General features: G+C 47.5%; 1 protein-coding gene across 1 annotated transcript; it reads left to right on the top strand.

Moving 5' to 3' along the window:
* The first annotated feature begins 310 nt into the window (after positions 1-310).
* On the top strand, positions 311-697 carry LOC120893652. The gene is made up of 2 exons (XM_040295664.1): positions 311-401; positions 488-697. The coding sequence occupies exon 2, from the start codon at positions 491-493 to the stop codon at positions 668-670; it is 180 nt and encodes a 59-aa protein (XP_040151598.1). The 5' UTR covers positions 311-401; positions 488-490; the 3' UTR covers positions 671-697.
* The last annotated feature ends 12,954 nt before the right edge of the window (positions 698-13,651 follow it).

Here is a 13,651-nt window from a genome sequence, read left to right as displayed (position 1 = left end):
TGTGTGGATGATCTTTTTTTCCAATATTTTGGACACAAAAACCATCCCAATTCATCGTATTTGGAGGTTTGTAATCGCACAAATTGCGCAACCCTTTGAACACCCCTGTTTTTTTGGGTATTGTTTGCGCCCATCCACGCCCCCTTATCAGCGGGTCAAGAACAGCTGACCAAACTAGAAAAATCCACCCCGAAGAAATGGTTCTTCTCCCTGTTCCTCTGATAATACAACCAACAACATTGGTTGGCCAAGTAAATTTCGGCTGTTTGGCAATCAAAACAAGCCTCGCCGGTATAAAAGCATCAACACGCCCAAATAAACCACATTATCAAATTTGGACAGTCCAACAGCGATTGTAGCCGGTCCTTTCCCCGCTTACCGAGCAGTAAAACAACAACCAAGTAAGTTTGGCAAGGAAGGGCAAGGGAGAATTCCCCAGTCCCAACCAGCTCATCATTATTGTGTTCGCTTTTGTCGTTTGTTTTAGAAAATGAAATTCCTGTGGTTCATCACCTTCCTGCTCGCGCTCGTCGGCATGATTGCGGGTGACGCCTGCCCGAAAGGCTTCAAGTCGCAGAACAACAAGTGCGTTACGCAGCGCCCGGTGCACGGCGACTGCCCGAAGGGATCGACCTACAGCGCAAAGGTTAACCTGTGCGTCCACAACTAGAAATAAAGCTACCGTACAGGAGTAATATGTTCGCGGTGTTCTTTTCATGGAGTTGCTTGGTCAGGAAAGAAGTATGATCGAACGGTGCCGTTGGGTCAGCCTCGTCGCTGGCAGGACAAGACATTCCATCCATTAACCACACTAACCCCATCGCATCAAACTGCTCTCGGCGCCGAACGTGCCACAACGAAACTGCAAACATTCCATCAACCGTTTCGGATCGCTCCCAGGACACTGTGACCTCGTTGTGAGCGGAAACTTTGCTGCTCCCCATTCGAGCGAGACATTGTTTGAGTTTCGAGGTATAAAGGTAAATTTATTCAATCACACCATGCTCTCCACACACACACACACACACACAAGCCCGGGATGGATCAGTCCCTCCCAATCTCTCAGGTGTAAACGCACAGATTCTGGTTGAGGTCGTACTTGGAGTTGGGCGGACAGTCGCCGTGCACCGGGCGCTGCGCTACGCACTTGCCTTGCTGCGCATTGAAGCCTTTGGGGCACTCCTGCCCGTAAGTGCCGCACACCAGGGCCACCAGCAACACGACCAACCACAGCAATTTCATTTTCGGCTAAAATCACAGCCAAGCAGAACAGAGTTTGGTGGGATTATTTTACTAACTAAATTCCGAAATTCTTCAAGCGTAACACTTACTGCAGCTGGATGGATTTGCGATGCAATGGGTTAGATGGTTAGCAACCTCGATGTAGTAATCGAACCCAGCAGTGAGTGCATTTTATTTTATAGCGAGCGAGGGCAGCTGGCGATCCCACAAATACACACAGCACAGCGCTGGCGGATCTCATAATCGCGGTGAAATTAATGTCAATGCTTATCAGCAGCCTCCGCGCCTGTTGCCGTCAAATCAATTCCATACACACCGACTTCAAACAGCGAATACTGCGCACACAGTAAACGGTGTGGGGAGGGGGCAATGGTGCAATATCGAATTTTAATTAATAATCTCGTGTCTAATCGTCCCACAAACTAGGATCTGGCACAGTGCGAACGAAAAAGCAACGAAAATGTGGGACGGGGCAGTTTGACCAGCGATAACGGGCTTAAAGCGATCCGATTTGGCAGCGATAAAACGCGAACGCGAACCGCCTAATCCGGTTCGAGGCTTGCTCACACACACACAAACACAATTGGCACAACCCGGAAAGCAGTTTGTAAATTTGATTTCGACAAATTTTCCTTCCCGCCCCTCCGTTGGAAAGCGTCTGTCCATTTTTGGGTAATATTATCCGTTGCTAACACACACACCCCACCCAACTCTCTCTGCCCCGGTGTGGATGTGTGTGTTTATGAGCTTTTTTAAAGGATCGTTTGGATCGTTTTAATCATGGCACTGCCCCGGAAAACCATCCCTTACTGCCCCCCCACTGTGCCTGTGTGTTCCGTAATCAATTTGAAACTAATTTATGTATCTCCGGCCTGTGGTATCCGGGTGGCGATGATGATGATGCTGATGATGACAGGAGAGCGAGAGTGGCATGGGGAAGGGGCAAACCCGATGAAAACGCAGCAACGCCGAGTTTGGATTAACTAAACCCAAATGAATAATGCAATTTTGGTTTTGCTGGCTCGCGCCGGCGGAACCCTGAAACAGGACGATTGCACACTGTGGAGTGGTAGAGAGAGAAAGGAACTACGGCGATGATAGCTGATCGGTGAATGAGCACAAATACTCACTCCCCTTCCTTCTCCCACCCCCCCCCCCCCTCTCTTTAGCGTCTGTCTGTTCAAAAAGCATTTTGTGATGAAATTTTAACCCGATCCATTTTATTGGACTGTAAAACGATTAATTTTATGAGACCGTAAGCGGAAAAACAATTTCCCTCCACACTCTCTTCCTGTACGTTTTTCCTCACTTCCCCATGTAATGGCACCACCCGAACAGGGGCATGGATGTGCAACGCGAACGCCGAGCGCTACGGGAACCGATTACGCTTCGTAATGGGAATTGTTCGAAATAACCCTACCCGCAGTCACCTTTGGTGAGTTTGCTCCCACACCCCAACCTCACAACAACCATCCTATGCTGTTCCCGGGAGTTTCGGGCAATTTTCAAGCAATTGGCAGGATGAAATTCGCCAGTCAGTCTGTCTGTCTGTCTGTCTATCGGTTAGTCTGGCTGCCGGTGGCGTGTTCGTTCCAATACCGGGATGCTTTCGATTACTCCCACGGTCCAGGGTATCTGTTAATGTTTGACTTTCTGCCCCCCGACTTTCGGTTGGTTCGGATGGTGATGATTGAGAGTTCGGAAGCTGCCTCCTCCCCTCCCAAACCGAACGGGACCATTAGGGCAGTGGGCAGCTGGGTCTACTCCTCCCCGGGATGAAACTGTTTGTTTACCACGCGTTTGAAGAGGCACTGCACTACTGCTCTGTAGAGTGTTTTAATTCATGTTTGGGGACGCTTTTTTGCTGTTGTTACTGTATCTTGATGTCTAAGGTAATGGCAGAACGCTCCGATCTGGTTGGGATGGTGCATGATGTTGGAGTGTCTTTAGAGCGCTTCGTTCTCAATTCGAGTGGATGATTTGTCTAGCAAGCTGAGGCCAAACAGTGATAGCGTCTGTGAAGCGAGCATTTGCACTAGGTAAATTGTGTTTGAAGAAGAGTTTGAGGGTTATATACAGTTTACACGCGAAGAAGTCCGTTTCAGAAGAGTTTGAATGAGAAGTGTTTATGGGAGCTTCACCATGTCAATCGTACTACTCGGTGGTTGTAGATCAAAGAGACAGTTTATTCATCTTACTTCCTAACTTAATTCTAACTACATCTACCTTAGCTCTAGATAAGTTAAAATTTTGATTGATTTCGATTAGATTAATATCAATCCCATCTGAATCCTATATGAATGTCCTACATGTTTTTCCTTTATAATGAGAGTTACAATTTAGCAAATTTTGGCAATTTTGGCTATTTGGGTTGTGATGATTGCTTATCAGCAAACACCTGCTTTCAAAAAAGATGTTCAATTACGATTTTAGTGGTAGATAAGCATTGTCGTAGATTATGAATGAGTTGTCGTGATTATTAGCAAAAAAAAAAAAAAAACTGGTGGAAGAACGTCAACAAAAGCAATAACAATACTTGTGTTTTGGTGGTTTAAACCTCAACTTCGACAACTTTAATCGACAAAAAGAAGAGGAACAAATAGGATGGGAATACAACGATCAAAATCTGGAACTTGGGCTGGGTGGACAAATTGAATGATTTTTACATCCAAGTCTAGCAAACATGTTGGGGTCGCGGGACTTTCCGCGGAATAATAAAGTTCTTAAAGATCCAAACTGTTCTTCTATAAGCTGGGAAAACTTCAGCTCGTTTTGCCTGATATTTCAATAGTTGCTCAAGATTCTGCATTCTACGATGTGGTAGTGCCGGCACTAAAATCGCGATCTTGGCCTGCGGTCCGGAGTGTCCGAAAACAGCTCACGGTATAGCGCCTTCCTCTGCCAATCCGTTATCTGTTAACGCCTTAATGGCAGATGCCTTCACGCCATCCTGCCACCGCAATTTGAGCCTATCACGCCCCCGATGGTCCTTGTGGATGGAATAAAAAGAGTACAACGTACAACATGGCCAGCCCCCCGTAGCTTGGCCAGCCCCCCGTAGCTCCTCCATTGTCCTTCCACACATACGGGACCAAGGATCCTTCTGAGCATCTTGCTCTCGGACGCGGCCAAGAGAGTTTCGTCAGCTTTGGACTAAATTCACGATGGCATGAACCGTCATTGCATTTGGCGAAGAATTTTAGTACGTACCTACCACAAAGTGGAAAGCAATGTGATATGTTAAAATACTGTAAACCATTTCCATTTGCAACGTTTTCAAATAGAACTCTGTAGAAATGCTTGTAAAAACCCCGAAAAACAATCGTCGTTTATTAAACTATAAACACACAAAACAGCTGATAGAAACAGATAACAACAACTGTTAGAATTAATTTACTCGAGCAGCTGTAGCTGTATGAAAACCAATGAAAACAACATAAAACCATCTTGTCGTTGCTGCATGATTGAATGAATAAAACTTCACAAAATGACGTTTCACTTCAGAAGGTTGCGCTACAGCGCAACGGTCTAGATTCAATCGACCTCATTTCGCCACTCGCCTTCCACCCATTTCCCTGTGCCTGCGTTAGCCATCACTTTATGTAATCTAATAATTGTGCAACAATGGCTGACGGACGCTTTGGTTCTACCGCTTTGCCTTATCACTCCGTTCGCTCTCCAGCTCACCCGCTGTTATTGTTACTCGCGGCACAGTTGGAACTATCGCTCGTCGTGGCGTCAAAGGTTACGGGCTGGCTTTAACACTCGTCACAGCATAATAACCTCTGATAATGTACGTTGGTTGAGCCGTATTGGGGAGAGGATCGTTCGGAAAGAAACAAAACTGTGCAAAGTGTACTGCAGTACGACTGGGTGCTTCGTTGGTGGTGGTGGTGGTGCTAAGGATTTCTCGTTTGGCATCGGTTTCATCGCACATCGCACCACGATCCAACCAGCAGCTAATCGCTCCCTTCACTCTTTTCGCAGCCATCAACCACCGCCACCAACCCATCATGGCTGCTACTGCCGGCCTGTCATATTTCTTCTGCCTGCCGCGGTAAAGATCCACCTTTCGATCCACGTCTTCGCGAACGTCTTCGCGAGCGGCTGCCACATTGTGCTTTCCGGGCGCGCCGGATGAAAAACTTTCCCACTTTACCCACACTCCACCCTTGGCGGCTCGCGAGTTTTACTATTATTTGCTTGTTATTGTTCACGCGTTCTCCACTTTCTGTGGACGGCAAGCATCGTGACCGACCGTGCACCAGCACCCGTGCGCTTCCGGAATGAAGCGGTGCGGGGGCACTGACGCGTGCGGGGTGGAAACTTTTTAATCTGCATTATTTTAGATGGGAAGCAACTTCATCAGCGACGGGCAGATCAAATTTCTTCCTCCATCCCACGCACCCCGGCAAGAAAGGATGCATCCGGCCCGTTCGATGGCATTCGCCGTATGACAAGTCTTTGTGCAAAGTTAGGCCCCAAAGTTTCATCCCCAAAGCCGAAGCCCGAAAGAAGCGGGTTGACTGTTTCGAAAGGCAGGAAGTTTCCAAAAGCCCCCTCCCCCCCCCCCCCCCTTCAACTACTGCTGATTCGTTAGGTGGTTAAAGGTAAAGGTACTCCAGAGAGGCAATGGGTGCATGTAGTCATTATTTTCATATTCACCACTGTTTGTGTGTACCGACCGCACAAAATGGCAAGGGAGGAATCAAACCGTTCAAATGGTACCACCGTGACCGCGAAACGCGAACGCGCGGATCAACTTTACTGGTGCGGTTTTTGTGGGGCGTTTTTATCCCGGTTGGGATGGCTGCTTGTTTTTTTTTTTGTGCGCAGGGTTTGCCAGTGGTATTCAAAAACCCGCGAAAATACACTTCTGTTCCTTGCTCTTGATGGACGTGCCTGAAGGTATGCAATATAATAGAAATATCATTGATTTATTTTTGATTATTATTTTATTCAGGTTTAGTTTTCCTTAGCTCGTTGTGACGTGTGTCTTGTTTGGTGACAAACTTGAAAAACAATTTAAAATTAATCTCTTACAATAATCATCCATTAATTTTCTCAATTAGTGTGCAGCGCCTGAATGTATGCAACTAACACAAACCTTCTTAAAAGCATCCTTTTCTCATCGTTTTCGAGAATTTTTGTAAAAAACCCCTGTAATATTTAATTTCTTGCATCACAAAAGAGCGAAGAAGAAAGCAAAAAACAAGCAGCAACTACCTCATCCAACCATTTCCACCGAATCAAACGAACTATGATGGAGGACAGCTCCCACGGGTCGCCCGACGTCTACCAAACACTCTTCCACGGGTGCCGTGCTGCTGTACCGATAGATTTTTGCATCAATTTGCATCCACCCCGGCCTAGCGGGCACGAGCGGGAAGAAAAAGGGGAAGCATTATTTTTATTCAGTTTCGGCCCGGCCGGGTTTGTTAGCCCCGCCCGCAGGTTGATGCTGTGCCTGTTCCCCGTAGCCGGTGTACCGAATGTTTTCGGTTGCGGTTTTCTCCCTTATGCTTATGCCCACCCTCCGCCCGCCCGTAAAACTCGCACTCGAACAAAACTAGTATTATTTTAGCAACAAAACAAGAGCATCATTAACTCGTTAGGGAGCGCGGGAATGGCGCCGCCGGTGCCTGCTGGAAAGCCGAAGGCAAGGTGGCGGCGTAATATTTATGCTTTACGTTCATTGAGCTTGCGCTTTCGCGCACGGGGTCGCCAGCCGCTGAGAGCGAGGCTCGTGTCGTGTCGTGTGACGCGTGGGGCGGCGTGGTGCAGACAACAACAGGTTAGTTAGTTAGTTAGTGAAGATAAACGGCGTGTGCAAGGGGATGCGGGCGCCCCTTTCCTCTCGGGTGTGTTGAAACAACAACAAAAAAACCCCCCACTGAAGTGCTGGCAGGGATTGGGCCAAACTTTGTTTCGTTGGGTCGGAGCTGACACAGTGTGTACGAGCTTAACTGAATGACAAAAACCTCGCTCCCGAACCCACAACCTGCTGTATCATTTTCTGTATGGTTGTTCATTTTATACTAATTATGTAAGTTTAAATTGGCAGCGTTATGGTGGTAGTTTGTGCCACAGCTCGTCGGCATCAGGCGACGGAGCCTGCTGGGGTCGGGCGCTTGGTGTTGGAGGAGAGCGTGTTGGAGCGTTCCACTGCGAAGTTCCATCCCGTTGATCTAATCTAACGAGTTAAACGCAGAGCGCTGCGTATTGAAAGGGCTGCAGCATCGGTCGGAGCGGTTGAATACGGCCACTGTACGCTGCTGTTGTGTCTCAATTGTGAACTTTCCAATTGCATCAAGTTCAATTTGCTTCCCGGTACGGTGGCGATGTGCAGCTCCTTCAGCGCACGATGTGCCCTTTCCTTTTGGGCAGTTTGGCTCAGAAGTTTGACGGCGAAAGTCGGTGCCCATTTTCGGTTCGCTTCAAATTCCATCGCCGTTACCGCGCTTTGGCAATGGGAGCACTGTGGCGGGTGTTGTTGATGGTGCTGATGTTAGTCGTCGCCGTCGTGCGAGGTAATGGCATCGTCGAACAGTGTCCAGAGAACTATCGCCGTGTGGATGGTGTATGTGTGCCCGCGGTTCGATCGCCCGATCGCAGCACCGGCGGCTGTGGGGCTGATCAAAGTCATGCGGCATCATCGTCGCACGGGTGCAAGTTTCCCAGGACATAGTGAGCGACACTGCAGCCAATGGGAATACGGATACGGTGCAATGAGGAAAACAATGCAGAGAAAAGCCACCTAGCATCTAAACAAATCAAGCTAAAATTGTAAATGTGCTGGTTTCACCCTCTCGCTGGTTATAAAAACAACTAGACACCAGATTATAAAGATCGTAGCTGAAGTAAGGACAAAGTTTCACTCACTACAGCCAGCCCGGACAGAGGGCGTCACCAAACACAATTAAATAGTGTGTTTGTCTGTGATGGCTTGTGTTTACGCTCCTGTTTGCAGTGCGATCGAACGCGAAACTTTGTACCCGTCAGCCGGTGCTCCCGTACACTACAAACAAACTAATTTTCAGCCCCAAACCCTCCCGCCCGAATGGAAAATGACCGACGCGCCCGTTAATGGTGCGATTCGGTTCGGTTCCCGTACCGTATCCGTTTGTTTACCGGATCAAACTCTAAGCATCAAATCACCCCGGCCACCCTTCCGAACGACACCTGGGTTGGGTTGTGTTGGTGGTAGCAGCATAGCACGATTGAGTTGACTGTTTTGACTCGATTTGCCCGAAAATGGGAAAAGTTTGTCGCCACAGTACCGCCGGTGTGATCGACAGTGATCATTGGCCATGGTAAGAGAGTAAGAGAGCACACACACACACGGGGTGTTACCACACAATTTAATCGGTAGCAGAAGGCGCCCACCAACCTACCAGAACGTGGGGAAGCGGCATGCTTTAAACCGAAATTGAAAGCAAACAAGTGCAACAGTGTGTCACTGCTACTACCCTCCCCAATGGTGCTGATGGTGAAACAATCCAATCAATAGAAAATACCCCGTATTTTTCCCTCAGTACTACGCTGTGTGAGTGTGCGTTTTGTGGTTGGTTGGAAGAGTTTTCCATGCCGGTGCTGTGATGGCATTGTTCGGTAACGGAAAACTACTCTCGAAACTCCGGCTACCCCTCGGCGCGGCGCTCGGACGCTCGGATCGTTGCACAATGGGCTGCACAGCGACGCAACGGGGGCAAGTGTTTGCGTACACATTTTAATTTAATTTGGGAAGAAAAGTTTCAAAAAAAAATGCTAAAAAACAGAATGCATAAGGTTGTTTTTATGTGTTTGTTTCTTGCTGTACGTCATGCAAAATAGTTTTTTCTTATTTGTACAGCAAAATCCGAAATAAAAACCATTTCTCCACTACCCCTTGCTACTGTGTGACCATTGTGGGCAACTTTTAACCGGTTTCGTCCGGATGCTTCTTAGTGCCCGATAAGTATACCCCGGGTGTAGTGCAAACTAGGCGAACCATTAAGAAAAATCTCACTTCTTCAACTTTTATTTCTTTTTTTGGTCTGCGATAGCTTTCTCCCACCATGTCCCGGTGCGGCTGGTCCAGCCCAATCGATGTTCGTTCGATTCGATCCTAGAGTGTATTTACAAACTTTCCTTCACCAGCCGGTTTTGTGTGTGGTAAACTTTCTTCGCTTTCCACTATGTGGGAAACTACATTCGAAAAAGTTTAGCTCCATCTCTCTCTCACACACACACACACACACATATGTATTCCACACAGTGTACAACAAGCACCACAAAATGGATGGTTTGTAAGTTAAGGATTTGTAAACGCAATACGGAGCCTTAGTTTCCCGTTCCGCTCTGGGAATACGCGTGAGATAATTTATGGTCGAATTTACACAGCATAAAGATGAACACATCAACACGACGGCAAAGAGGATCGTATCAATTGCCTGCCTTTCCCTGCGCTTTCCTGCGAGTTACACTAGAGTAATTGGGCACGCATGAAATAGTCACTGCTTTCCTCTTTTTTTTTATCCCTAAATTTTGGTTTGAACTTTGAAGCAGAACAGAAGCTGTGTTCGCTCCAAAATCCACATCCTGATAGTAGGATTTGCGAACGGCGCGCTGTGTGATTCGACCCCGGTGCCCATCAATCATCGTACCACGGGCGCACGATCGCGCCAGGGCAGCCTCCCCGTAAAAAAAACCATTCATCACTCGGTGTAAATTCCCAAATGGGCTACTAAACAAGCGTTTAAATTTCAAAACAATGTATCATCGTCCCTCTGCGCCAGAGGAAGCCTGTCTCTCTCACACAGACACACACACTTGGATACAAACGGCTGGGGCGATGCTGCACGTGCATGCACAGCAAGCGCCACGGTGCATAAAAGGAAAAGCCGCTTTGCAAATAGATCGTCGGCTATCGCCTGTTTTCGGTCTGCTTTGTTTTGGGCATCATGGCCGGAAAACTTTTGCATCACGATGGCAGCCACTACTGTTTAGCCCTATGTTGGACACCTCGTTTGTAGGAGGAGTTGATGACATGATGTAGCCCGTGGCGTCGCAATTTCAGCAGCTGGAAAGGTACTGGTACTGGAGAAGATTGTTTGTGATTGAAGCGTAGTTTTCACCGCAATTGGGATTGATTTGTTTTTCCTTAAATGTGTGTGTGTGTGTTACGGGGACGTTACGTTGCTGGCAGAGAGCTACGATTTCAACATGTTAAATTTAAAGCATAGAGAAACTCAGCTACATCTGTAAGAAAGGCGAAATAAGTGTTTTAATGGCCTTTTTATCTTGAACGGGTTTCAAAAAGCAACCAATTGTGATGCAAAATCACTCATACATGCTGACACAAAGGGCCAATATTTAGGTTTCTTCATTTTCGTTATCTTTTTTTTTTATTACTTTCGATTACGAACATAAACTCGCACGCTGCCGTCCATGCCGCCCGAAAAAAAAACAACCGGTGACGAGCCCGAGCAACTCTTAACAAATTGAATTCACATTATAATTTTTATGGCACATTTCCTTCACGTCCCTCGACCATATTTGCTCACAGCCCAGCGGCCAACGTTCGCTCTCCTTCTGTTCCTCCTTTGCCACTTGCCTGCAAGTGCGCAATGTCGACCGAAGGTCAAGCGATATCCTTTTCAAACATGAGTCACGCCCAGCCGGCGCCCACGTCCGGTCATCCCCCGAGGGCAGGATCGGCCCCAAAAACAAACGCGCGCGCGGATTCTTGATTTCGGAGCTTCCGGTACGGTGAGGGTGGTTGGCGGGTTTTTTTTTGCAAGGAAGCTGACCGACCGACCGGCTTTTGACGCTCCTTTGTCCTGTTATCGCACTGTCATGGACGGATATCCTCGGGTGCGACCTTCTGCTTTCGGGGCGATTGTGGGCGAGATTTACATAGCTGCGTGTCATATTTAATTGTTTTCTCGGCTCAGGCTTTGAAATGGTCTGCATGTTTTGATAAAATAAATAGAAAAAAGCCGGTTCAATAGGGTTTATTCATTTTTAATTCAACCTTTTTTTTGCGTTGATTGAAGCATTTGCTTTTATCGACCATCGGCAAATGCTTCCGGGTACGGCTTGGTATCTCGCACCTTCGAAGCGATTACGTGTAGCCGACAAGCGAGAAGCGATTTGATGAACTTTTCCCCGATCTCGAGCACACAAACGACACTGGCGACACGATTTGTGGCAAATCTATTGCACCCGGAGCACTCTCCCTTCAAGAGTTACAAGTGAACCAGATTTGAAGTAGATCGAAAATACACGACACTTGCCGACCCGATAACAAACTTTCCTTTCAAAGCGCTTCCCACTGGCTGTGCATACTCGCTCTGTTGCTGTGATGGTGGCGCTGTGCTAAACGAAGAAAAGGAGAACGACGACCGTAGGAGCGTAAGCGCCAGCAGACGGCGAACTTGCGCTGCTTCCTTTTGCGTCAAAGTGCATCACGTTGCAACAATATTGAAATAGATTGAGAAGTTTATTTCAACGCCAGCGTGTGTGTGTGTGTGTGTCCCAACACCAGACCGGCAGCAATCATTTTTGGTTCACAATGTGAGCCAGGTTGTGTTGGGTAGCAGCTGGGTAGAATGGTACAGCGTCTCAATGGTATATCACCGCACTGCCCGACAGTATGAGCCGTAGTGTGCCGCACGGGAAGGAAGCCAAAACAAACATTCGCCTTACATCGACAAATGGACTGATTTGATGGTGGTGAGTGAAGATGACTGTCCCAACCGGTCGGCACTGTTGTCGGTTTTGCAACCATATGAAGACAGCACACGTCACTGTGGTATTGGGATATTGTGGCACATGCATATTGGGTGCATGTGTTGTAGTTTTGGAGATGGCAAAGTTCTGTCAGTGGCGTAAGACACACTCACACATCAGGAGGTGTTGTTTCTTGATTGAGATCGTTTGGGAAAAGGATATTGACAGGGAGCGGTGTGAATCAAACGCTGCCACGGAATGTCTTGATTGTAGTTGCTCTATAATGGAACCTTTAAGAATGATAATTGCATAATTTTAGGCGCAAATTTTGTATGTTGAGCAAAGTGCCTGGAAATATGCAATTTGCACCACGAAACGCCTGAATCGTAGGCAACGCCAGCAACAATTGTTACATTTTAAGGATCTTCTTTGGAGTTTTTTGTGGTTTCGAAGCTAGAAGAAAAACTAAACAACGTACAAATTGATTAACACATGCATGTTCATCTGCCGGTGGCTGTTATCTTCCTCTCGCTGCTAATTATACACTTATCAACCATTCTACTGTACAGGAGCTAGTTTCGAGCGCGTGTCCAGATTCGACGACATCCGATTCCTGTTCGACGTTTCCTCTCGCTGCGGAACTGTCTGACAGCACTTCGCACTCCAAAGCGCTGTGGAGTCATGGTGTGGTATGGTGTGTGGGCAGAACATGTGTGGAACTGTGTCGGCACTAGCTGCGTGGCTGCGGCATCCAATTTCGTGGCGCTTTTCGGCTCCTTCGAAACAGAGCGCAGTTGTCGTGGTTGCTGCTTGTGAAACATGAGCGCTGCTGTGTCTTCTGCACGGAACGGCTGCTCCTACTTGCCAATGAGGAGGACGCTGATGCCAAGATGGCCGTATCTAAGGAAGGATGCGTGACGTGTTTGGGTAGTTGTTACGCTTTGACAGTCTCCGCTTGTGCGGGACAATCGTGCCGACTAACTCCGTTAGCGGGAGAATGTCGCAGGCATGTCTTTTGCTAAAATGATAACCGTACAACACGATGCGTGTTCGCTGGCACTGCTTAAAAATGCACAACCACACTCACTCACCTTGCACGATCACATTGATTTATACCGGTTTATAATTAGTTGAACGAGAGGAATAAACAGAACAGTTTACGGCTGTTTAACTACCGCAGCTCGTAAACCGTGGCTAAGTTGGCGGACAATAATCAACTGCCTTTGGGCTCGTAAAATCCAAACAGGTGAAACGATGGCGAATCAATTTTTACACTTCCACACGCACTCGCCGGTCGGCTTCCGCCTAACGACTTTCCGATATTTCCGCATAAACAGCTCGTTAGCGTTGCGTGAGCGAAGGTCTTTTTTTCTCGCAGCATACAGAACAAAAACGGAAAACTTTGTGCTCGAGCTTTTACTTCCTCTTTTCTCTGATCACCCAAAAGCCTCCGCCGCCAACGCTTTTCCGAATCGATTGACCACGTCAACGTGGCGCTGCCTGTAAAGTATTTGGCGACCACAACATCGCAACTGGCAGGTGAAAGTAGACTTTCTTATCGTGTTTTGCTTTCTCCTTTTGATGAAACATTAATGCCAAACGAAAAAAAAAACAAGAACAAAAAAGGCACATTTTATCGCGTACCATCACCGTCCCTCGTAAAAGCGTCAAGTTTTCGATTTGATGTGTTTTGCTA

This window comes from Anopheles arabiensis, chromosome 2 (assembly GCF_016920715.1).
Source record: "Anopheles arabiensis isolate DONGOLA chromosome 2, AaraD3, whole genome shotgun sequence".
NCBI classification, from domain to species: Eukaryota; Metazoa; Arthropoda; class Insecta; order Diptera; family Culicidae; genus Anopheles; species Anopheles arabiensis.
This window is presented reverse-complemented; position numbering and strand designations above follow the sequence as displayed.